The 24,636-nt window shown below is 36.8% G+C and overlaps 1 protein-coding gene across 3 annotated transcripts in view; it reads right to left on the bottom strand.

Moving 5' to 3' along the window:
- Positions 1-23,685, bottom strand: part of SMARCA5 (SNF2 related chromatin remodeling ATPase 5) — a 41,201-nt gene extending 17,516 nt beyond the window's left edge. Inside the window, exons 1-11 of one of the 3 annotated variants that reach the window (XM_081811831.1) lie at positions 23,453-23,685; positions 23,052-23,317; positions 19,381-19,455; positions 13,967-14,133; positions 10,089-10,189; positions 8,297-8,397; positions 7,367-7,546; positions 5,894-6,049; positions 5,670-5,801; positions 4,221-4,289; positions 302-411 (exon numbers count right to left, since the gene is read on the bottom strand). In XM_081811831.1, coding sequence (XP_081667957.1) covers positions 302-411; positions 4,221-4,289; positions 5,670-5,801; positions 5,894-6,049; positions 7,367-7,546; positions 8,297-8,397; positions 10,089-10,189; positions 13,967-14,133; positions 19,381-19,455; positions 23,052-23,228 — 1,268 coding nt within the window. In that variant the 5' untranslated portion in view covers positions 23,229-23,317; positions 23,453-23,685. Of the gene's footprint in view, positions 1-301; positions 412-4,220; positions 4,290-5,669; positions 5,802-5,893; positions 6,050-7,366; positions 7,547-8,296; positions 8,398-10,088; positions 10,190-13,966; positions 14,134-19,380; positions 19,456-23,051 lie in introns of all 3 variants that reach the window. The other 2 variants (XM_006734926.3, XM_081811832.1) reach the window with 2 other exon arrangements.
- Positions 23,686-24,636: the final 951 nt, after the last annotated feature.

Raw genomic sequence — 24,636 nt, forward strand, 5'->3', positions numbered from 1 at the left:
CCACCACTTTCTTTTTAAAAAACCCAAGTAGAGGGGTTTATGTATATATCCCTGTTTAATTAATGCCAACTTTAATCCTTGAAGAATTCATAAACTTCCCATCCTGATTATAAGCTAAAAGTTTTAAGATTGTATATTATAAATTTGATTAGCAAGTCCTAAATTACATAACCAGAAAACCCTTCAGGTTAAGTTCAAGAGAGCAAACAACAATTCCTTGCAGACACAATTAGGAAAACAAAATACAAATGAAAGTTAGTGAAGAATCAATAGTGATTTTAAAACGTCTAAGAACACATACCATTCCCTTTGCATTTTGCTGAGACCCACATAGATTTTAACTTCCTTCTTCGGAGGCAAACTCTTTTCAACATCAGCTTTAATTCGACGAAGGAGGAATGGACGCAAAACCTTCAAGATCAAAAAGAAACAGAAATTATCAAAAACTAATGATGTAATGTATGGTATTAACGTAACATAATAAAATTTTTAAAAAAGCAAAAACTAATGATGTAATGTATGGTGATTAACATAATAAAATAAAAAAAAGGAAAAAAAAAGAAACATGATCGTATCTATTATTTCAGGATCTCAAAACTGTTTATTAAATACACGGAAATTTATCTGTTTGAGAATTTCTCCCTTCCAAATATAATTTATTACTGAGTCCCTGAAGGGTAATATAAGATCATTACTTATTCAATACATATAATGAATATAAACTTGCTATATTGTCATAAGACACTAAAAACCGTAAGTTTTTGGTTTTTTTTTTTAAGATTTTATTTATTTTTTTGACAGAGAGAGACACAGTGAGAGAGGGAACACAAGCAGGGGGAGTTGGAGAGGGAGAGAGAGAAGCAGGCTTCCCGCTGAGCAGGGAGCCCGATGCAGGGCTCCATCCCAGGACCCTGGGATCATGACCTGAGCCGAAGGCAGACGTTGAACGACTGAGCCACCCAGGCGCCCCCAAAACAGTAAGTTTTGATGCTTTCAACATTCACTGTCTTTCAGGTTTAAAACTAGTTATCATGTTCTCTTATCTATGGATTCAGTTACCTGCATCAACCACAGTCCAGAAGCAGATGATCCTCCTCCTAATATATCATAAAGTCAACAGTAGACTAACACTACATCACAATGCCTACATCACTCACCTCACTTCATTTCATCATGTAGGCATTTTATCATCTCACACATCATCACAAGAAGGGGGAGTACAGTACAATAAGGTATTTTGAGAGACCATATTTATATAACTTATAAAATATTATAATCATTCTATTTTATAATTATTGCTATTAATCTCTCACCTCGCCTAATTTATAAATTAAACTATCATAGATATATATGTATAAGAAAAAACAGTGTATACAGAGTTCAGTATTATCCGTGGTTTCAGGCACCCACTGGGAATCTTGGAATGTATCACCTGCAGACAACGGGCCAGGGAGCTGGGGGGTATTACTCTATTTTTATGTAGATTGTCCAACAGTACTTAAAGCTATATCCACATTAAAATGTTTTTATGGTTAGTTTTTAAATTTACTACCCTTTTGATGGGTGGGGGGGATGGATGAAATAGGAGATGGGGATTAAGCAGTACACTTGTGATGAGCACAGGGTGATGTATTGAATTGTTGAATCACTGCACTGTACACCTGAAATTGATAGAACACTGTATGGTAACTATATTGAAATTAAAATAAAAACTTAATAAAAATTTTACTACCCTTTTCTTATGGAAGTAGAGCATAAAGAGTATACAAATCATGACTACACAGTTCAATAAATTTCAATCAAGTAAACATACACATGTAATCAACTATCACCTAGATAAAAATAGAATACTGCAAAAACCCTTCTTGCAACCTTCCCAGTCACTATCCCCCCTTAAATTTTAACATCATAGTTTTGCCTGTTATTTTTAACTTTACGTACATAGAATTATACAATATATACCTTTTATCTCGTTTCTTTTATTCAACATGTTTGTAAAACCTATCCATGTTGTATGTAGTTCATTCTCATAAAATTTTAGAGTATCTACAAAACTAAAGATTCTTTATTTGTATCTTCCTATGTTCTATTTACACTAGCTTATAAAAATATGATCACAAAGAAATTAAAAAATGGTGAGAAAAATAATCAGCAACACTTCTCTAACGTCATCATGTAAGGAAACTAGTATAGATAATCTTAGCTGACAGCCAGCATCCACTGCCAGATATGTTACTAATGACCTTCAGCCCCACTGGCCCTCTTCAGAATTGTCCAGGTAAACGCAGCTGTTTAAATCCAGGTAAAACCAGCAAAGAAAACACTCAGCCAACCCATAAATTCTAGGATTACTAAAATAGATACTATTAAGGGTTTTTTGGTAGGAGAGGGGAGTATTCTGCAATAACAGATAATTGATTAAGTAAAAATGATCTCATTCCTAAGTATACCTATGCTGATTCTGAATATCCTCTTTCATCATGAGACCACAGGAGCTAAGGTAGGAATTTCAAGACAGAGTACAGAAAGGTAGCTACCAGACCTCCTCTTCCCGATTTGATAAGCATTTTCACACTACTGTCCGAACAAAATAAACAGCAATGCCAAAAGTGGCTGATTGTTATGTAGATTGTTTTAGTTTGCTTTACATACATGTACCTATTTATTAAAGCAAAGTCTACATATACACTCCATACTCTAAATCTAAATTGAATGCTTATGTGCTTAAATGCCATCTAATTTGAAACAAAGATGTCAAAGATATTCACCTTCAAAAATTTAACATAATAAAATTTCAGTACATGAGAATTTTAAAGTACGTTATCATTAATTTATATAGAAACAAGTATTTAAACATTCACAGACTTAATTTTTCCCCTATTCAAATACACACTATAAACCAGGCATTGTGCTACAGATACAAATGTAAGACATGTTTCCTGCCTTTGTGTTTACAATGCAGCAAGAAAAAATTTGTAAATTAAACATTTCAACATTCAGTGCAAAGTCCTATTTTAGAATGCCTTGATTTTTAAAGATGGGATACAAAGAAGCTTCTAGGCTGGCTTCATCCGGATATTCAGTGGAAAAGGAGACATTACCACTGAGTGCTGGACTATGTATCAATGAAGACCAGGAAAGGGGATACCAGATGTGGCAGAAAGGATCAGCAAAGACAAAGAGACTGAAATTAGTACAATGTTTACAGAAAATTGATAATGGGGTCAGAAATTCTAACAAATTAAAGTGATATAAGAAGTAAAACAGAAGTTAGAGAATGTCAGAAAAGTTAAATCATGGGGTTTAGGGAGGAGACTGACCCCCCCGCTCCCCGGCCAGTGGACACTTGCAATGCCCAGCAACATGTTTGGTTGTCACAAATGGGGACATATTACTGGCATGTAGAGGGTAGAGGTGTCAAGAATGCTGTTAAACTGGAAAATCACCTTCTCTGTGCCCCTCAGAATTATCTAGACCAAAATGTCAATACAAGTCGAGAACCGTTGCATTAGGTCATGAAAAGCTTTATATGCTATGCTTACAAGGTCTGGTTTTATTCTGCTAGTCAGGCTATTATATTCTGGGTTCTGTTTGAGAAATTTATCTACCAACCACCTTTCACTTGTGAATCTTCTTAAAAAGTAAAAAAGCTATATATCACAGCAAAAACTTACCAACTCTGCTCACAATGCACTATTAGCAGTTGCTTATACAAGTTGCAGAATTTAAGAACAAAAGATGGACCCCTTTAGGGGCGCCTGGGTGGCTCAGTCGTTAAGCGTCTGCCTTCGGCTCAGGTCATGATCCCAGGGTCCTGGGATCGAGCCCCGCATCGGGCTCCCTGCTCAGCGGGAAGCCTGCTTCTCCCTCTCCCACTCCCCCGCTTGTGTTCCTGCTCTCGCTAACTCTCTATCAAATAAATAAAATCTTTAAAAAAAAAAAAAAAGATGGACCCTTTTAGCCTTTGAGAATCAAATCTCTTAGATTTGGATTACTTTTTCCACTCATTAAGTTAGGATTTCATCTTAGGTTCTAACACTAAATGCACACTTCACACCCCCCAGTCCCCAGTATAAGATTAAATAGTTAAGTGACCGGATTCAAACAGATATAATTCTAGTCAACATGTTTTTCTGTTAACAGAAAAATAATCCACTAATTTAAACCTCTTTCATTTTTCCCATTAGAAATATGCTTTAACCTTATTCCAAAACACTTACCATATGAAGCCTCTCAACTAGCTTTTGATCCCCAAGGCAATTGTTTGTATCAAACCATGAATCAAAGTCCTAGTTAAAAAACAAAAAATAAATATCAGAAATATTAACCACAGGCATTAACCATAAATATTCTTTTTATGCTAGATGTAACAATGAATTCTAGAATTAGTTTAGCATTTGAGCTGTGAACTGCAAAAATCATTTGGTTCAATCCCGTATTTTTCATGTGTCATTGTTAACAATTCATTTTAGATCTACCTTGAAAAATCAGATTAAAAACATCAAGATGACAAGTTTCACAATGAAAAAGAATAGTTGGGAAGGAAGTTCTATAGAATTAGAGAATTAATATTCTTGAAAAATATTTTTCTTTAGAAAGGGTGAAAAATTAAAATGACTTTGGTTTGTTCTCCAAGGTTACTCAGATTACTCAAACACAAAGTTTCCAGAGCAGTGTCAATTTTAATTAAACTTACTGAATTACCAACATTTCATTAGTATCTGGGTAGGATCTGAACAAGGATAACTTCCATATTCTTACCTCTTTGGCACATCTAGTATGTATTTGTGCTTCGTTAGTAAACATAATCATAGGATTAATTATGTTAACTACAACAAAGCTTTCATAGATTACTAAACAAATTAAAGTGTCAATGCAGTAAGAAAAAGAAATCTCTAAAACAAAAATGTCAAAATACACAAAAGCAGAACTGAACTATCTCCCTGAGATTGATTAAATGTCTCCCAAGAACACAAATTTCTCTATTCTTTTATAGTGATCCTTAACAACCCAAAATTAACCCTTTTGGAACTTACTGAGCTCTTCAAAAAGCCACACACAAGCACAGGTTCTTTCTCTCTCTCTCTCCACCCATGGAAACAAAGTTCAAAATGAACTCTGGTTCAGCAAAAAAATGGTAATTACCAATAGCAGATTCTTAATATACATATCACGTTCTAAGGTACAACCAACAGTTTGAATAACTACTTAACCATTTTTATCAGTGCAAATAATCGATTAAAAGGTAAAGATTAGGTTCTATGTTTGTCAGACCATAAAAAAAGATGGCTAGACAGATTTTACCAAATTTGAAGACCATCCTGGGGAAACACAGGCTATATGAAGTTCACAAATTCATTTGGGAAATAACCTGAGTCCACGTACAGCTGCTGAAATTCAGGCCAACATGACTACCTATTTGGTATGTGAATCCATGACATTACAGATAGAGAAAACAACTGATTTATAAAATGATACTGAAATCAAAAGGCATAAAAGTAAACTCTCGGGATGCATAAAAAACTTGGTAGGTTACACCAGACTACGTAAAAGTAAAAAATTAACAATTATCTTAAGCAGTGGCTGAAAGGCCAATTTTATTGCAAAAATGTATAGCATTAAACGGAAACATTAATATTCCATCCAGAAAACAATTAAGACATACTTACGTCTGCTGAATTAAAGACATCTGGCAACAAAAAATTAAGAAGTGACCAGAGCTCATGCAAGTTGTTTTGAAGAGGTGTTCCAGTCAGCAATAGTCGATTTGTGGTCTTGAATTCCCTCACTATTTCTGACAACTAAAAGAACCAAATTCATCATTAGAATATTCTACATATGATCAAATTCTAAATAAAGGCACAATGATTTTCACTTCCAAATACCAAATTACCTTGGATTTTTCATTTTTGATCCTGTGAGCTTCATCTATAACTAAGTACCTCCAATTAAATTTTTTGAAAACAGACTTCTCTTTTATAAGCATTTCATAAGATGTTACACATACATCCCATTCTCCTGGTAATAAAACATCTCTGACAAAAGCAGCCTGTGTAGGTAGCAAGAGAAAAAAATTATATCATGCAGAAATGAACTACACATTAAATGTACTGACGACAAGTAATCTAATACATGAAAGAGGGTGAAAAATATTAAAAAGGGATAGTATGTAAGCATCTAGAACCAGCTCAAACTAACTTCATTAATCATTTCTAAGTGTCAAAGCCTTTTAATAAAAAATAACTGACAAAATTATCAGTGCAAAATTCAATAAACTAACTCTTAAATGTCTTCTCTTCACTTCCACCAGGTGCTGAAATTCTCAGGAAACGGGTTTAGAAAGAGAAGAAGGTGGTTTCTGCCACAGACTGAAGACTCAAGGATGGTTTGCAGTAAGCATTTTCATTCCTTTCTTGTTTACAGATCTAATAAAACTTTGTTATTATTACTCTCATTTTACAAGTAAAGAAACTAAAGCAAAAAGTGGTTTAAACTGGGCTCCAAAACATAAAAAGCAACTTGGTAACTTAAAATACACAAAATGATCTATAAAAGGAGAATGATAGCTGAATGAAGAGAAAACAAAATTAAGTACATTATTCTTTGATATATTACACTTTAAAATCTGAACTTTATTATCTTCAATAGTATCATTATTTCCTTCCAAAAAACGTCAAGTGACCAACATTTTAACTTATTTCAATAAATACCATACCAACTCACCAAAATACTGTAATTGACCCAGTCCATCTTTAAAAATTACAATGACTATTAATTACCATTATGTACATCAATCTAAAAAAATCTGGCTCCTCAAATTTCCAACCAATTCACACACTCAAAACTTCTTTTAAGAAAAACAAAAATGGGGGCGCCTGGGTGGCTCAGTTGGTTAAGCGACTGCCTTCGGCTCAGGTCATGATCCTGGAGTCCCGGGATCGAGTCCCACATCGGGCTCCCTGCTCGGCAGGGAGTCTGCTTCTCCCTCTGACCCTCCTCCCTCTCATGCTCTCTGTCTCTCATTCTCTCTCTCTCAAATAAATAAATAAAAAAAAAATCTTTAAAAAAAAAAAACAAAAATGTTGCTTCTAGAATGAGAACACAGCCTTTGATTTTATACAACCAATTCCAAAGTAAAAGAAACTATACTTGTTTCTTATATAAACTTATACTAGCATCCTACAGTCTACAACTCCTTTCTCCAGTAGGATTCTTCACCACCAAGACAATATTACATTTATAAATTACTAATATTTGTGAAGACCAAGTTTATTACTACTGGACTCCTCCTCTTTTATCCCTCCTCTAGTTATCCCCCCCAAACCTAAATTCAAATTCTTTTAATAATGAAACACAAAAAGCTTACTCTTTGTTCTTTATCTCCTATCAAACAAACAGATCTAAGTGTTGGTACCCATCTCTTGAATTCACTCATCCAGTTGTGTAATGTAGACTTAGGAACCAAAACCATATGAGGACCAGGAATGTTTCTATAGTGTTTCATGTACCCAAGAAGAGAAATTGTTTGAAGAGTCTTTCCCAAGCCCTGAAAGAATAACCACAAAGCAATGATAATCAAAACAAAACAGACATCCATATTTATACTTCCTGACACATAAAAAACATTTAAAAGAAAACCTATGTGTTTATGATAGCTAACAAATGGCAAGAACTTGGTATGTTTCAAGTTTAGCTGTTTTTTAATCTTCACAAGTCTATAAAGAGGTTCTACTAACCATATCCATAAGGCCCAGAAGTTTAAGTGACTTTCCCAAAGTCATACACAGCAGGGCTACAATTAAGACCCATTTCTTTTGACTCCGTACTTTCTTCAAGCAATTACTGTTTTTAGCACTATAGCTCTATGGAAATTTGAAACATTCACTACATACCTATTAAGTAGTAAACAAGAGATAAATGTTTTGAGATAGAACTGTACAAGCTGCCACCCTTGAGAAAATAATCACCAATGAAAAATCAATTAACCCCATTTGTGTTTTATAAAAGTGAAGGTAAATGGCCAAAACCGTGTATTACAAGAGTCTACCAAAAGTACGTTTCTCAAAATGTATTACTTTTAAATTTATTATACTTTCATAAATAATAATTCCTCACAACTGAAGTATAGACTCTGCTTATGCAACTAAACCAAGTTTGACAGAGGATTAGTTTGTTAACAGTTCTGGATTGTAATCAACAAAAATTATGTTACACTATCTTAACTTTTATAAATTTCATTATACAAAATACTTTAAATTACAAAATATGGCCTTCTAAAAAACTACCAAATACATACCATTTCATCTGCAAGGATACCATTGATGCCATTCTCATACAAAGAAATGAGCCAATTTAATCCTCGCACCTGATAATCTCTCAGTTTACCCCACTTTACATCTAAGAATAAAAGAAAAAACACAATGCACATTTTAAATACAGAAAGGCCGTCTCCTTCTTCATTTGATTAAACTTAAGAGTCTTAACTTGGACCTACATAGGTTTACTCTGACTTTTCTGTTTTCAATTTCTAAGTCATTAGAAGTAGGTTCTGTGATCTGAAGCAGAGAAGGAGTGAATGGATAGGGACAATAACCAAGTGAAACAAAACAAAACAAAACCATGACTGTAAAGCATCAGAGTGCCTACCCCAATCACTCAGTTCCTATGTTACCTATATACTGGTCCTAGAGACTCTCACCTCTTTATATCCTTTTTTAATGTTATCACAAGTTTCTTTTTAAGATTTTAATTTATTTACTTATTTGAGAGAGAGAATGAGAGCACAAGCAGGGCAGAGGGAGAGGGAGAAGCAGACTGCCCACTGAGCAGGGACTCCGATGCGGGGCTCCATCCCAGGACCCTGGGATCATGACCTGAGCCAAAAGCAAACGCTTAACAGACTGAGCCACCCAGGCACCCCACAAGTGTTTCTAAACCAAGTATTTCCACCTTCCATGATAACCCAAATAGACACTCTCTGGGGATTTAGTCTTCCTCCTAACAAAGGGGAAATAAGACAGGATAGAGATTGTTTTCCCTTTACCTTTTCTAAGTTACTTTTCAACAGGGTCCTGTTAAGAGAGACAGTATCTCTTTTGGGGTTTACTACACTTTTCCCACCCCAGAATAATTACTAAGTATACCCATCACAATCACCAGACGTTTTTAACATGCACATCTGTACCCCATCACCTTTCAAAAAACACTGCTTTAAGACGAAAAACTAACCAATACTGGGAAAACTAGTTACAATGTAGGAATGTGAGAAAGAGATAATCCATATAATTCAAATTTCCTTCCCCCTTTGTACCATATATCTGGCTCTAGTCTCTAACTTCATGAAGGAAATGGAAACTGGGTACTCCATAGCCAAAAAACATCTCAAGACACATACTTTAAACAAATTACTGAATTTCTAACCAGATACCGTCTTGCCTGAAGTTCAACTTAAGAGTTAAAGTTACAGTTAATTAAATAACAAGTCCAAATATGTCCTATGTTGACCTTTCTAAATTTTTGTTGCTGTTCACAACCACTACAATCATACAAACCAATTATCAAGAAAGAGGAAGATCAGAAAAAAATACTAGGCTGCAGTAAAGATAAATGTGCCACCAGACTATCAAGATTATATAGAAGTAAAACTTAAAAACCGGGTTAACCAGGTTTTCTTTTGGAAAACCATTAATAACAAATGTTTCAGAAAAAATTTTAAAACAAACTAATACAAAATCCCGACATCAGTTAACAAAAATCTTCATGAAGTGATTTTTTTACATATTAAGTTTTCTTATCTGGGGCAAATATAAGGGAAAACCATTCCTAGTTTTACATATACATTCAGGCAACAATAAACACAATGGCATTTTATGCCCCTTTGAAATACAGCACCACTATCATACTAATTGATATTAATACCATTTCCATCAAAAAAGAAATCTGATTTCACAATCAATTTCAAAAGATTACTAAAAATTCCCTTTATAAATTATAGCCAAGACAAATCCAAAACTTTAACCAAAGGATGTCTCAAAAGGGGATTTTTTTAAAAAAATCAAATAGTTATAAATATAATGTATATAACATACATGATGGAGAATCTTCAAATCGAGTGCAAACATTGGTTGCTTTAGAGCTTTCTGTTAATAGTTCTTCATCTTCCTCTTGCTCTGTTCTACGATGTCGGTAGCTGTCAAGTTCAAGATAAAATCAACTGATTAGCACTTTAAGCTTTAACTACCAACAGCTACTATTTGAACATTATAGTCAAGTGGCTGACCAAGATTCCACAATAATTTTTAATAGGCATTTAAATTAAGGCTAGAAAAGTGAAACAGTACGAATTATTAGTAAACTTAAACCTGAAACGTTTTACATGGCTAAGATATACATACAATTGTTAAAACAGAGTAACATCTGAGGTAATGGAATAATCTCATTTCAAGGATCTACAGTCAGAAAAATCTCATAATCTCTAACTTAAAGTTACCTTTTTAAGTATTTTTGCCAGAAAATAGCTCCAGAAATCACATTTTTAAAACTACGACTTTTTTTTTTTTGAGAGAGCGAACAAAGAGGGTAGGGGCAAAGGGAGAAGGAAAAAAAATTTAAGCAGATTCCACGCTGAGCTCAGAGTCCAATGCAGGGCGGGCTCAGTCTAAAAACCCTGAGCTCACGACCTGAGCTGAAACCCAAGAATCTAAGGTGAAACCCAAGAATGGGACACTCAACCCACTGCACCACCTAGGCAACCCTTAAGAACTACAACTTTCAAAAGGATGAGACTGTGCCATTGGAGACAACCCGGGTGGACCTAGACGGTATTATACTAAGTGAAATAAGACTGAGCACGACAAATATAAGACTTCACTCATATATGAAATCTAAAAAAAAGGCAAAATCAGAACTATAAACACAGAGAACTGATGGCTACCAGAGGGGAGAAGGGTGGGGCACTGGGCAAATGGGTGAATAATGGGAGAGGGAGATACAAGCCTCTAGTTATGGAATAAGTAAGTCACAGCAATAAAAAGCAGAGCATAGGAATACAATCAATAATGCTGTAACAGCAATGTAATAGAACAGATGGTAGCTATACTTGCGATGAACAAAGCATAATGTATAAACTTGTAAAATCACATTAAGCTGTACATCTAAAACTATTGTAACATTGTACGTCAACTATACTCAAAAATTAAAAAAAAAAACAAAAAAACTTTCACTGTGGAAAGCATATAGTATAATGTATAGAGCTGTGGAATCACTGTTGTACACCTGAAACTAATGTAACATTCTGTGTCAACCATGCTTCTATTAAGAATGTTTTAAAATAAGCAAAAACTACAACTTTCACCAAAAGCTGTAGAATATGCAGAATAAAGACTTAGTGCTTAAGCAATGACTCTTAGCCAGAGATTTATCAGAATTACTCAAAGCTTTTTAGAAATGTTTAGATTCTACATCCCAAGAGAGCTGGGATACATCCCCTTAAAACCTCATTTTCTGCAGGTTTAATATTGCCATTATTTCTTAATCCCTAAAGGGCTCAGGTTAGTAAAAAGTACTTACTCTCCAATTCTGAAGCTTCCAATTTTGTATCTTCATACTTTCAACAAATATTTTCATTTAAATTAGAAAACAGTAAATCTAATTTATAACTTGATTTCTACCAAATGTACATGCTTGATGGAAGAGGATAATCAGTCTTCTCAAAGAAGCATTCCTCAGAAACTCAGACCAAAGCAGTAAATATATGCAAGAATATTCTTGCTTCTTTTATATGCTTCAAATTAGAATGTCTTAATATGTTATTTCTCATACTTCTCTGCATTCTAACCACATGAAACTTAGTATAAAGATGTACCCTCAATTCTCATTTATTCTCCACAAACTAGGAAAGAACTTATAACTTTTTTTTTAAATAAAATCTCACAGTCGATTATCAAGATGGTTGATTATTATGGTTATAAAACTGAAGATAAAGGCTGGAATGTGCTTATTACTTCAAAGTGAGGGTTCATTGAATATAACTGTAAATGATGGAAGGAAGAGAAAAACATGTATGTCCTTATACTTAAGGATAGTACCATCACCCTAATTACTTTGCATAAGCTAACTTTCCACTTAAGATGGCTTGAAGGATAGAGGAAAAAATCTGTTAACCAAGACTCCTTTTCCCCAATAACACCAGTAAGACCAAGCTGAGCAATTTATTATATATTTACTACCGAATATCTTTATCTTATATAATCTTAATAAAAGTGTTTCTTTTCATGAAATCCTACTAACTACTTATATCATAAAAATATCCATTACAGTACTTGGCATTTCCAGAGCAGAAGACCTGATGCCATTTAAATAGCTGCAAGGGGTGCCTGGGTGGCTTAGCCGACTCTTGATTTTGGCTCAGGTCATGATCTCAGGGTCCTGAGATCGAGCCCCACATCCGGCTCTGCACTGGTTATGGAGCCTGCTTGAGATTCTCTCTCTCCCTCCCTCTGCCCCTCCCCTGCTTCCACTCTCTCTCAAAAAAATTTAAAAATGTTTTAAATAAAAAATAAAAACAGGGGCGCCTGGGTGGCTCAGTCGTTAAGCGTCTGCCTTCGACTCAGGTCATGATCCCAGGGTCCTGGGATCGAGCCCCGCGTCGGGCTCCCTGCTCAGCAGGAAGCCTGCTTCTCCCTCTCCCACTCCCCGTGCTTGTGTTCCTCTCTCGCTGTGTCTCTCTGTCAAATAAATAAATAAAATCTTTAAAAAATAATAAAAATAAATAAAAATAATTAAATAGCTGCAAACTTCTCAAGTCTGATTAATTTAAATACATCTGAAGTGCAAGTGTCTCTCTTAGGAAGTTTCCTAAATATTAAAACAAAAGCACTCTGGTTACACAAAATGGATAAGGTGTAAGATGTATTAGATAAATGGAATACCCCATATAAGATTAACGTATTATGGGACACCTGAGTGGCTCAGTAGGTTAAGCGTCTGCCTTTGGCTCAGGTCATGATCTCAGGGTCCTGGGATCAAGTCCACATGGGGCTCCCTGCTCAGCGGGGAATCTGCTTCTCTCTCTGCCTGCCACTCCCCCTGCTTGTGCTCGCTCTCTCTCCGACAAATAAATAAAATCTTAAAAAAAAAAAAAAACATTAAGGTATGCTTATGCTTTCTGATGAAAATCCCTTCAAGGTACAGCTCATGCTTCCGTGTTTCTGTAAACTGTACAGTAAATTTAACATTGTTGAGAGCAGTTTGTAATTTCCTCTTTTAGATAACCTAATGGATTTAATTACTGATTATTTTTCATTTCTCACTTTGGGAATTACATGGTCATTCCAGGGAACTGAGATTACCCTAAAGCTATTAATATCAAATCTATTAGTTATAACCAATTAAACATCTTAATTACTCAAGCAGCACAAAAATTCCAAGAAAGTATTTATAAACTGAATATATAAGAGTTGTTTTATACGTTTTAAACCACCACCTAAGGGCAGCATACAACTTGACACTTCAATTTGTAGGACAAGTAAGTAATAAAAATTTTAAACAAACTCCTATGGCATAAATCATCACAACATTCCATTTACAAGCACAGACTTAAGATAAAAGCAATCCCCCGATGCATGTATGTGGTTTATGCCTACAGCATACCCCAAATCAGACCTAAATTCAAGCCTGGATTATTCGAATTACTTCTGTGGGATGTTAAGTAGGCTGCTTAACCTCTGCATTTGTTTCCTCTCCAAGGAATGGATAACATCTCAATTCCATAAACAGGATAATGCCATAAAAGTTAAGGCATTACACATTATTCTTATTTATACATGTATGGCTACTTCCTGTCAAGCCAACTGGCGCCAAATAAATAACAGCCCTAAAACAATTTTTTTAATGAAGTGCCTTTATGCTTCTAATGAAGATTATCAAAAATAAATGTTTCAACTATGAAATATAAACTATTACTCACTCGCCAACTGATAGCAAGTTTTGTTTCTCATCCTTTTTTATTCGTGGTCGCCCTGGTTTCATCTTCAAAGGTGAGGTTGGAGTCTTCTGAGCAGCAGGCTGGATGAAATGTGCAAACAGCTCTGTCTGCTTTAATAAATATTCAAATCTATTTGCTCGGTCAGTTTGCTGCAGATAAATTTTAAGACACATTTTATCAGAAGATTAATACAACTTCAGAAATCAAAGCTTCAACATGCCTCTAAACAGTGAACTCAGCAATAAAAAGGAACAAATTCCTGAGACATGCAACATAGATGAGTTTCAAAAGCATTATACAAAAAAAAAAAAAAAAAAAAAGGGCAAAGCATCAATACTAAGTGCAAGAAGCCAAACACAGAAAGACTACATACTATGATTCCACTTACATGAAATTATAACTAGTCATAGAAAGCAGATCTGAAGTGTCAAGGGGATAAAGACAAGAGCAAACTTTTCAGGGCATGATAGAACTGTTCTACATCATGAATGTAAGGTGGCTGACTGCATGAATCTGCCAAAACTCATTGATTTAAACTTAAAACTGTCATGTGTCAATTATACATCAATATAGTGGACCATAAAATGTCAAAAAATTATGACATTATTCAGTACAAGTGAATTTATTCAGGAATGGGGAAAATGCACTGGTCATTCAACAGTTCAGTTGTGCCAAATTTTAAAAAGGTATCAGGTTAAAAAACACTTATATTAAGGGGCACGTGGATGGCTCAGTTGGTAGAGCACATGACTCTCAATCTCAGAGTCGTGGAGTTCCAGCACAGGGCTTACTTAAAAAAAAAGGTGGGGGGAGGGCGCCTGGGTGGCTCAGTCGGTTAAGCATCTGCCTTCAGCTCAGGTCATGATCTCAGGGTCCTGGGACTGAGCCCCACATCGGGCTCCCTGCTCAGCAGGGAGTCTGCTTCTACCCCTCCCTCCCCCTCGTGCTTTCTCTCTCAAATAAATAATAAAATCTTTTAAAAAAATCTATTAAGTTCGGGCGCCTGGGTGGCTCAGTTGGTTAAGCGACTGCCTTCGGCTCAGGTCATGATCCTGGAGTCCCTGGATCGAGTCCCGCATCGGGCTCTGCTTCTCCCTCTGGCCCTCCCCCGTCTCATGTGCTCTCTCTCATTCTCTCTGTCTCAAATAAATAAATAAAATCTTTAAAAAAAAAAAATCTATTAAGTTCATGAAATATTCATTAACCCAATGCAGTTAATACTATTTCTTCCTTTCATATCTAACCTCTGCCACTTTGAAATGTTCCCTATTATCACACTAAGAGAATGGAAGAATACGAACCAAAACAACTTAAGATCCTTGAAATCAACATGATTCTCCATGATAAATTTCCTGTAGAAGACAAGCTTGTTTTTTGTTTTTGAAGATTACAAACTATTTTAAAGTACTGAACTAAAAGATACTTATGTGAATTTTGCAGTATTTCATTTCTCAATGCATATAATAAAAAAGCCAAGAAGATGCAACTAGAAGATGTTGGGACTGAAAAAGTCTATTCAATTATTATAATTTTATTTGGAATCAAAATAAATAGGCTCTGGAAATTAATTCAGATACGTCAGAGCTGGACATTTTAAGGTAAAACCTATTCTGCAGTATTCAAAAATCAAGAAGTATTCTTCACTTCTTTCAAAAGTTTTCAATAAACATTATCTTCTTAAATAACTGTTCAACTCAACAACTACTTTTGTGTATCTACCAGAAAAGGCACTTTTTTTTCCATTATAGTCCAATATCAAAAATAAACCTAAGGGATTATTTGAGATTGTCAGAAGATGATAAATGCTCAGAAAATAAAGCAGGGTAAAAGGAACTGGAAATGGCACTAAAATTTTAACAGGGATGACCAGGAAAATCCTAAGACATGATGTTTCAACAGAGAAGGGGGCCCCCCACCCCCATTCTTAGATCTTATCACACATCTCTAATTTTCAAAAACCTTTAATGGCTCTAGATGTTTTAAGATTTTTCAAAGTGTGCTTCATGACCCATCAGAACAAAAATATCCAAGACCTTCTACACGATCAAGTTTTGAACTACTGCCTTTAGGAATTAAGTATAAATTTCACCACAGTTCTATACAAGAGGCAATGACTTCAAAATTCTCACCATGCATTCATCCAAGTGGTAGTGGGATTATAAACTAGTTGCAAAGAACCAAGGAGTTCAGAACATTTACAAAATAACCTTTCAGTAGAACTGTGGCAAGGGTTGAAGGAAAAACAGGCAAAGACTTTGGTTGAGAATAAGAATATTAAAATAAAAGTGATTTGAGATCTTAAAGAGAAGGGAGAAAACTAACAGATCCTTAAAAAGTAGAAACAATAGAATAAGACTAGGAACCTGAAGGATATAAATTATAAAATCAAATGGAAGATTAAAATCAATAGCTTAAAACCAGTTTCTTTCTCTGAGACAGAAGGAAATGACACAGGGCAGGTACAGGCCATACATATTTGGAAACAGAGAGGAAATAAATTGAAGAAAGGCCTGTAATTATTTGTGGAAGAAGCCTGAAAATAAGGGTGGCAGAAATGGAACAGAAAGTTTATCCAGAGTTGGTTAAGTTTTTAAATAGCTAAATGGATTGTTGTTCAATACTGAAAGCCTAAGAGAGTAAAAACCATAAATTTATTCTGGTACCAATCAGCACTATTATTTAGTTTTCTCAAGTAGTATTCAGCATCCTCGGTTCAAGAATGAAAAGTGGATACTAAGACTTACCTATGGTTAGAAACTAGCAGATGATGGGGAACTTTTTTAAAAGAAAAGTAATCAAGATCATGATTGGTGAAAAAGGAAATAACTAGGAAACTGAAAAACTTGGAAGAAATGTATGAAGAGATTTGGAAGAGGCCAGATCATTAAAAAGGAAACAAATATAGAAGCCAACAAAATAACCCATGCAATAGAAGAACACTGAATAGGGCAATGGGGAAAAAAGAGGAACTATTTTTGAGGTTAAACTTGCAAGACTACTAAATTATGAAGTACCGTCATGGACAGCTTGGGTATATATTAAGAGGAACTGTCATTGATTGAGATAACACTAAGTAGATATGTGAGGTAGAGAAAACAAATTCAATTTTGCATATTCCTAAGAAAGAAGTACCAAAGGGACTTAAATGTCCAACAAACAAATGAAAATAATACAATGCCTGTAAGCATCTGGGCTAGAGATAAATATTGAGAAGAATTCAGTTTAAAGAAAACCAATGATAGGGTTGCCTAGCTGGTTCAGGCAGTGGAGCATGTGACTCTTGATCTTGGGGTTGAATTTGAGCCCTACCTTGGATGTATAGATTACTTAAAAATAAAATCTTAAAAAAAAAGAAAGAAAAAGAAAAGCAATGATAAGGATCGAACTGTTTGAGAGGAAATGTTTAGGATGTGAAGGAGGACAAAGGAATAGTCAAGTAAATAGGATATCATCTAGGGGAAAAAAAGGTCTCTCAAGGCAAGTAAAAATTTTGAGTGGTTGACAATATCAGACACAAGTGAGATGAAGAATGAAAGTAAAATTAAGCTATAAATTGGAAATTAAATTCACTAGTACAGTGTTAACAACAGAACATAAATTGTGAAGGGTTTGAAGAAATGAATGGGAAAAGTAGAGCTGGCAAATTTATCTTTTTCTTTAGGCTTGACAGCAAAGAAAAGATATGGGACAATTAGAGATATACACATATATAAAATGTAATAGAAATCTTAGATGTCATTTAATGAAATCTTGCCATTTACAACATGGATGATCTAAAAAGTATAATGCTAAGTGAAATAATTCAGTCACAGGGACGTCTGGGTGGCTCAGTCGTTAAGCGTCTGCCTTCAGCTCAGGTCATGATCCCAAGGTCCTGGGATCGAGCCCCACATCAGGTTCCCTGCTAGCCAGGAAGCCTGCTTCTCCCTCTCCCACCCCCCCCCGGCTTGTGTTCCTGCTCTCACTGTCTCTCTGTCAAATAAATAAAATCTTTAAAAAAAAAAAAAAAAAGAAAGAAAGAGATCAGTCAGAGAAAGACAAATACCATATGACTTCACTCATATGTGAATTTAAGAAACAAAGCAAGAGAGGGGCGCCAGTGTGACTCAGTCGTTAAACATCTGCCTTCGGCTCAGGTCATGATCCCAGGGTCCTGGGATCGAGCCCCGCGTTGGGCTCCCTGCTCAGCAGGAAGCCAGCTTCTCCCTCTCCCACTCCCCCTGCTTGTGTTCCCTCTCTCACTCTGTCAAATAAAAAAATAAAATCTTAAAAAAAAAAAAAAATTAAAAAAAGAAACAAAACAAGAGAAAAAAACAGACTCTTAAATATAGAGAACTAGTGGTTACCAGAGGGGGGGTGAAATAGGTGCTAAACACTAAGTAATGTACAGAATTAGTGAATAACTGTATTGTACACCTGAAGCTAATATAACACTGTATGTTAATTATACTGGAATTAAAATAAAAATAAAAACAATGTCATTTATATTTTACATACTACTGTTTATCATGCACATTATGTATGCATATACATATACACGTGTTCAAAAAATGCGTATGTTTTTAGGATTTTGAAGCTATGTAAGAGATTCGAAAATATTTACTGATCTTGAAGAGAAGATCAAAGGTTGAAGAGAAAGTAAGTTTCAAAAAAATATTTGTTAAAATATATTACGTACCAGATATTGATCTAGGTGTTGAAGACAGATTAAGACACTGTTTTTACTCTTAGAGAGCACACTGTGTTATAGTGCATAGTGGTATTACTATTTAACATGTTATTTTAACTTTTTAAGATTTCAGTACAATTAAATGAGTTTAATCCACATAAAGCACTCAGAAAAAGGCCTAGTACATAGTAAGCACTTGCTATTAGCCATTATTATTACTGAATCTCAATTTAAGTTTAAAGTTCTTTGTAGGTTATGGTTAAGTCATGCTAAAAAAGTTTTCTGAGGTATGAAATGTGAGCTGGGTCCTCGAGGATTCAAGTATAATAACATCATGTGCTCTTTTTGTAAAGATCTCACCATATTATAAAAAAGTTGTGGGCAAGGAGCATATATTATTGTCTTCGTACACAATAGAATGACAGATGCAGAATACACCTTGAATAACTACTACTCTGCTCTTTTACTCTCCTCACTCCCTGACACTAAATCTTAAAATAAAGGGAAGTAACATATCCCATATATTTACATAATACTATTATGTGTGTTCATGTAATATTTCTATATTTGCTTTACATAGGCAAGTAACAAAATTATAATATCCCATGTTACACATATTTCAACTGGATATCTGTGCCTCAGTTATAAAAATTTAATGCAGAATTTTGGTCCATTCAATCACCTAATTAAAAGTTATTATAGACTCTATTCATATACTAGAGCATACCATTTTTTCTTCATAGGTAGGATCTGGTTCTTGAATTTCTTTTTGCTTTCCAGGAGATGCATCATCAAATACTTCCTGGTAGGAGGGAAAAATCATGGATTGTTCTTCAAAAACAGTTAACACACCATTATTAAACTAATTTCTGCTCAAAACACATTCTAAGTAATGCTTTCTATCCCAAACTTGCTAGATACTTAAATGGCTATAATCTAACCTGACAGGGTATCTTGATGAAATTAAATGCCATGATGGTAACAACCTATTTAACCCAAATATGTAAACTGCATGGCTATTGGCCAAGATTAAAACACAAGACTATTATCTACATCATGCTAGAATAACTTTCAACAAATCGGTTTCTTTTTCTATTCAATAACTATTATGAAACCAAATTAAATAGTATATAATGTGAAGAAATCATGTTCCCTTTTAATCATAAAACTGCAGTTATCTACTGTACTTCTATACAAACACACCTAGAAATTACCATCATTAGCCACCCTGATTCCCATCTTCTGGGAAAATACAAAAAATTTATCATGCATCCTAACTCGAATACTCCTTAACTACAAATTAGTAATAAATATCCTTTCTTGCAAATGTATTCGACCTGACATTCAAAATGCCACAAACAGCAACAACTACTCTGCAAAGTTCTACTCATCCATCAAAAAAACAACTAAAGAACAATAGGTAAAAGTATAATTTTCATCAACAATGTACAAATCCGCGCTTGGCAGTATGTACTATAATAAAGTTACCTGTGATTAAAAAATTGGGGGACTGGAGCTGGTATAGTACCAGAATTAAGAGGTCAAATTACCTAAATTCTAATCTAACTTCACTGCTAAGATCTTTAGGCATCTGTGTTACCTCTAAAGATCATCGCAAATCTCTGGTGTCCTCGAATAAAAATGATAAAGCCACTTACTAGCCTACTTCACAAAATGGTACTAGGTATCATAAAAGGTCAAAATATACCATAATAAACAACAGTAGTCATTATTTCTTTCATAGTTAAAAAAAAAAAAAAAAAAAAGGATTTGGACTCCAGGACTAAGATCACATGATTATTTGGTATACAGTGTGCCTATCAGTCTACTCTGTTGACATATGTATACCTACCTATTAGTCTAATCAACAGTGAAAGACAAAAAGACAGGTTCCATCCACGTTGCCAAAAAAAATCATAATAAACAAAAAATGAAATTACTCCCCTGACTTACCAGTACACCAAGCAAAAATGAAAATTTAACTGAATACATAGGAAAGCTAGCTAATATTTCTGGGAAGGTCCACCTTGTCAGAAACAATTTGTGAATGCAAGCTTTCATTTATTTTCTAATTTTGAAAAATACCCAACTTAAATTCTACTTTCAAACAAGAAAAAGGCATTTAAGATTGCCAAACATATTACACATATATGCCCAAACCTAGTATTTATCAGTGAACCTCAATGATTTCCCAATTCATTTAAGAAAAAGATAATGTACATTTACTTAAAAAAAATTTTTTTTTTTTAACTTTAAAAAAAATTTTTTAGGGGCGCCTCGGTGGCTCAGTCAGCTAAGCATCTGCCTTCGGCTCAGTTCTTGATCCCAGGGTCCTGGGATCCAGCCCCATGTTGGGCTCCCTGCTCAGCGGACAGCCTGCTTCTCCCTCTCCCTCTCCCTCTGCATGCTGCTGCCCCTGCTTGTGCTCGCTCACTCTCTCTCTGTGTCAAATAAATAAATAAAATCTTCAAAAAAAAATTTTTTTAATCAACTATTACATGAAGAGAAAAACATCAAGACTAAAACTAGTCAGTGAAGAAAATGATAAAAGATTACTCATGTTCCTATACCGAAAAGGTAAAAATAACTACGTCATTCTTCAAGAGATAAAATTGTCAAACATCCTTCTTAAAAAGTATATGACAGGGTAAGGTTTGTGGGAAATGGGTCAGTTTCAGAGCCAGACCTGGGTTCTATCACAGATTCTACTTATCAGAAGACTCAATTTCTTCATCTGGCAAATAAATATGGCCCAGACTTCATTGGGTACTCATTATCACATCAATATCCACACTTAAACTTTAATTCCACTTAAATTTAAAAACCAGTTTAGGCTTTACTCTTTCTGATATTTAAATAACATCTGCAGTAAGACAATGGTTGCTATTCCAAAATTTGAATGACAGACCCTTTTGAGAAGCTGATGAAAACTATGGACAGCATTTTGCAGAGAATTGTCCATTTACACCCAATTGCTTTCAGTGTCAGATTTTCAAACCCCCTTAAACCGTGGAGCATGAATCCAAGTTAAACAGCTCTGGTAATCCAAAGAACCATTTAAAACCTTAAGAAAAATAAGCAACACTAGATAAGAACCTGAAACAAAAATCAAATCACTTAAAAGTACAGAATATCAATGTCCTATTGCACTAAAACCTACCCTCACCAAAAAGTTCTCTTATAAACTACTAACATAATGTTAATTGACGCTAGATTAGACCTTTGGTGCCCAAGTAAAACTTTGGTGCGCCAAACCCTTCAATGTTAAACTGCACTTCCATTTACTTATTGTGTTAATTCTGCATCAAGGATCCTTTTTTAGAGCAATATTACCTTCACTCCTTCTAAGGATGAAAAAATCCCAGAAATCCTTGGGCTGCGACTATAAAATATCTCAAAACAGATCGAAGGCCAAGAATAAAATTTGGAAGGAGCAATCACTTTGTTCCCAGACCTCTCAAAGTCCTGGAGCACACCCAAGAGACCCGCCTGGCAGCTCCCCAAACTTTCCACCCCCGCAGCACTGTCACCATCCCCGGGCCAACCCCAGCCCTTGAAGGCAGTCTCGGCAAGCGAACAGTACCAATTTTCAAAAAAAAAAAAAGGCCTTCAAGGCCCAAAAAGAGGAATTGCGCTGGCCTGAAAGCCAACCGCCCCAGACTCACTAATTCATCCACTCACTCATTCATCCCCCTACCCAAATTAGATGGAAGTCCAAGACAGCTGCTGCTGCCCTGGTCGCTTACCTCCCTAAGGAACAGTGCCTGGGAGGAGCCTCCTCTCCCTTCACAGGAGCAGCTGCGCCCCGCTTATCCCCACTGCGCACTCGGCCATCCAGCTCTAGCCATTGTTTCTGCCCAGAACAGATACCGCCCCCGCAAGGACCGGGATGAAGAAAAGGAGGCCTGAGTCCTCGGATGCGCTGCTTTTAAATGCCTTCCCCACCCCACGCATCCTTCCCTCACTACCAAGTGGCATCTCCCTCTTCCTTCCCGCAAGTTTAGTGGAAACTAAAAGCTACAACAGGAGATGGGTGAGGGCATTATGGGAATCTACCGAAAAAAAAAAAAAAAAACCCCACACACATAACAGGATAGGTTCCTCTCGGCCTCAGTAATCAATAACATCTGTTTAATAATAGCGTTGGAGGATTTGGCAAGGCTCGCTAAAAAGACAAATAATGCAAATGTGAAGTGCCAGAAATCCATCGGAGTCGGCGTGGGTAGGTTAAGCACAAGGGCGCAAGTGTGAATCATTTCGGATCCTAAGGGTCTGAGGCCGAGTTTGGATGCAGAAGGGGTGGAGTATGGCTCTGCGTCTGATCACTAAAATCCGGCCGAGGAAACCAGATCCTCCTCCCCACTGCGCCCTCTTCCCCGCGCCACAAGCCACCCTCACCTCCATCTCGGAGTCCGCGGGGCCGGAGCTAGCCGCAGAGGAAGCCGCCTGGGCCGCGACGCCCTCCGGGCCGCCTTTGTTGCTGCTGTTGCTCACGCTGCCGGCGGCCGAGGCTGCGGGCTTGGAAGGCGCGCTCTCGGGAGGCGGGGGTGGCGGAGGCTCGGCCGCGGACGACATGATGTTCCGTCTGCGTCACCCGCTGCTGCCTGAGGCCCGGCTCGGCAGAGATGAGGAGGCCTAGGCCTGGGTGGCTACGTCGCCACGAGCTGACGGAGGAGCGAGATGACCACCCGAATGGCCCCCTGCGCTGCGGCTCCGCTACGAGCCTGAGCCGGGCCCACCAGCCTCCCCCTTTCGTCTGCCTCCTCTTCCGCGGGGCTCAGGATTCGACCGGCGCTTACCTCACGGCGGGAATCACGTCGACGGGAGTGGGCGGGGCCACCTGGGTCACCGAGGTCAGGGAAGGCGGGTTGATTTACGGGAGGGCGGAGGGTTGGAGTTAGGAGAAAGGTAAGCGAAAGAGAGACCGACGCCGGGAACTAGCTTCGCCGCCTCCTTTTCTTCCTCTGGGAGAAATCATCTATCTCGCCAGCATCCAGGACAACTACCTACGCCACCGACTTTCAACCCTCGCGAGATTAATAGTTGGCTAATTGACTGGGTTCTGAGTGCGCTTGCGCGTTCTCCTCGCCTCACCCTTGGCCACGCCCCTCGGGGGCCCCCAGCGGGCTCTAGGACGAGGAGTGGGCGGGGCCTCGGGGGAGTGCTTGGAGACGTATCTTTGTGCGTCCGCTCTTAGGCATGACGCGAACGCAGTTCCTAACGGCTATCCTTGTCTGTCCTGTCTTCTGAGCCCGGAGGGGGTCAGTGGCACCACCTGAAAACTCGCCCAGGTTTTGCGCTGCCTCCTGAAACATGGAGGCCTGTGCTGACCTTAACACTTTACCGCCTCCACTTATAGGCGTGACGCCATAGTGTTGACGTTATGGTTATCCCAAGTGACGTCTTTTTTGTCGTGTCAAGACAAGTTTCCGTTAGTGTGATTTTTGTTCGTCTTCTCATGTTAGCTATAGAAGTCATTTCTAAATTTCTTCTACTTCGATACAAAGTTAGACTATTTCCTCCAGATTTACATGCTAAAAGTAAGCAAACTACGCGTCCATGTGACAGAAAACCTGAGTAATCAAGGAAGAGAGGCGGTGGGTTGTATCTTTTCCTCAACCACCAAATATTAAATAAAAAGTACATTCTTTTTGGGCGCCTGGGTGGCTCAGTTGGTTAAGCGACTGCCTTCAGCTCAGGTCATGATCCTGGAGTCCCTGGATCGAGTCCTGCATCAGGCTCCCTGCTCACCAGGGAGTCTGCGTCTCCCTCTGACCCTCCCCCCTCTCATGTGGTCTGTCTCTCTCTCTCATTCTCTCTCTCAAGTAAATAAATAAAATAAAAAATCTTAAAAAAAAAAGTACATTCTTTTCTCAGTAAGAAATGTTGCAAGTAATCGCTGTTTTGTACACTGCCTTAGGCTTCAATACAGCCTAAGGGTCATGTGCATCCGTCTACTGCAGAATTTAAGCCCATTGTATTC

The sequence above is a fragment of the Leptonychotes weddellii genome, chromosome 2 (genome assembly GCF_054177405.1).
Source record: "Leptonychotes weddellii isolate Sample4059 chromosome 2, ASM5417740v2, whole genome shotgun sequence".
Lineage (NCBI taxonomy): Eukaryota > Metazoa > Chordata > Mammalia > Carnivora > Phocidae > Leptonychotes > Leptonychotes weddellii.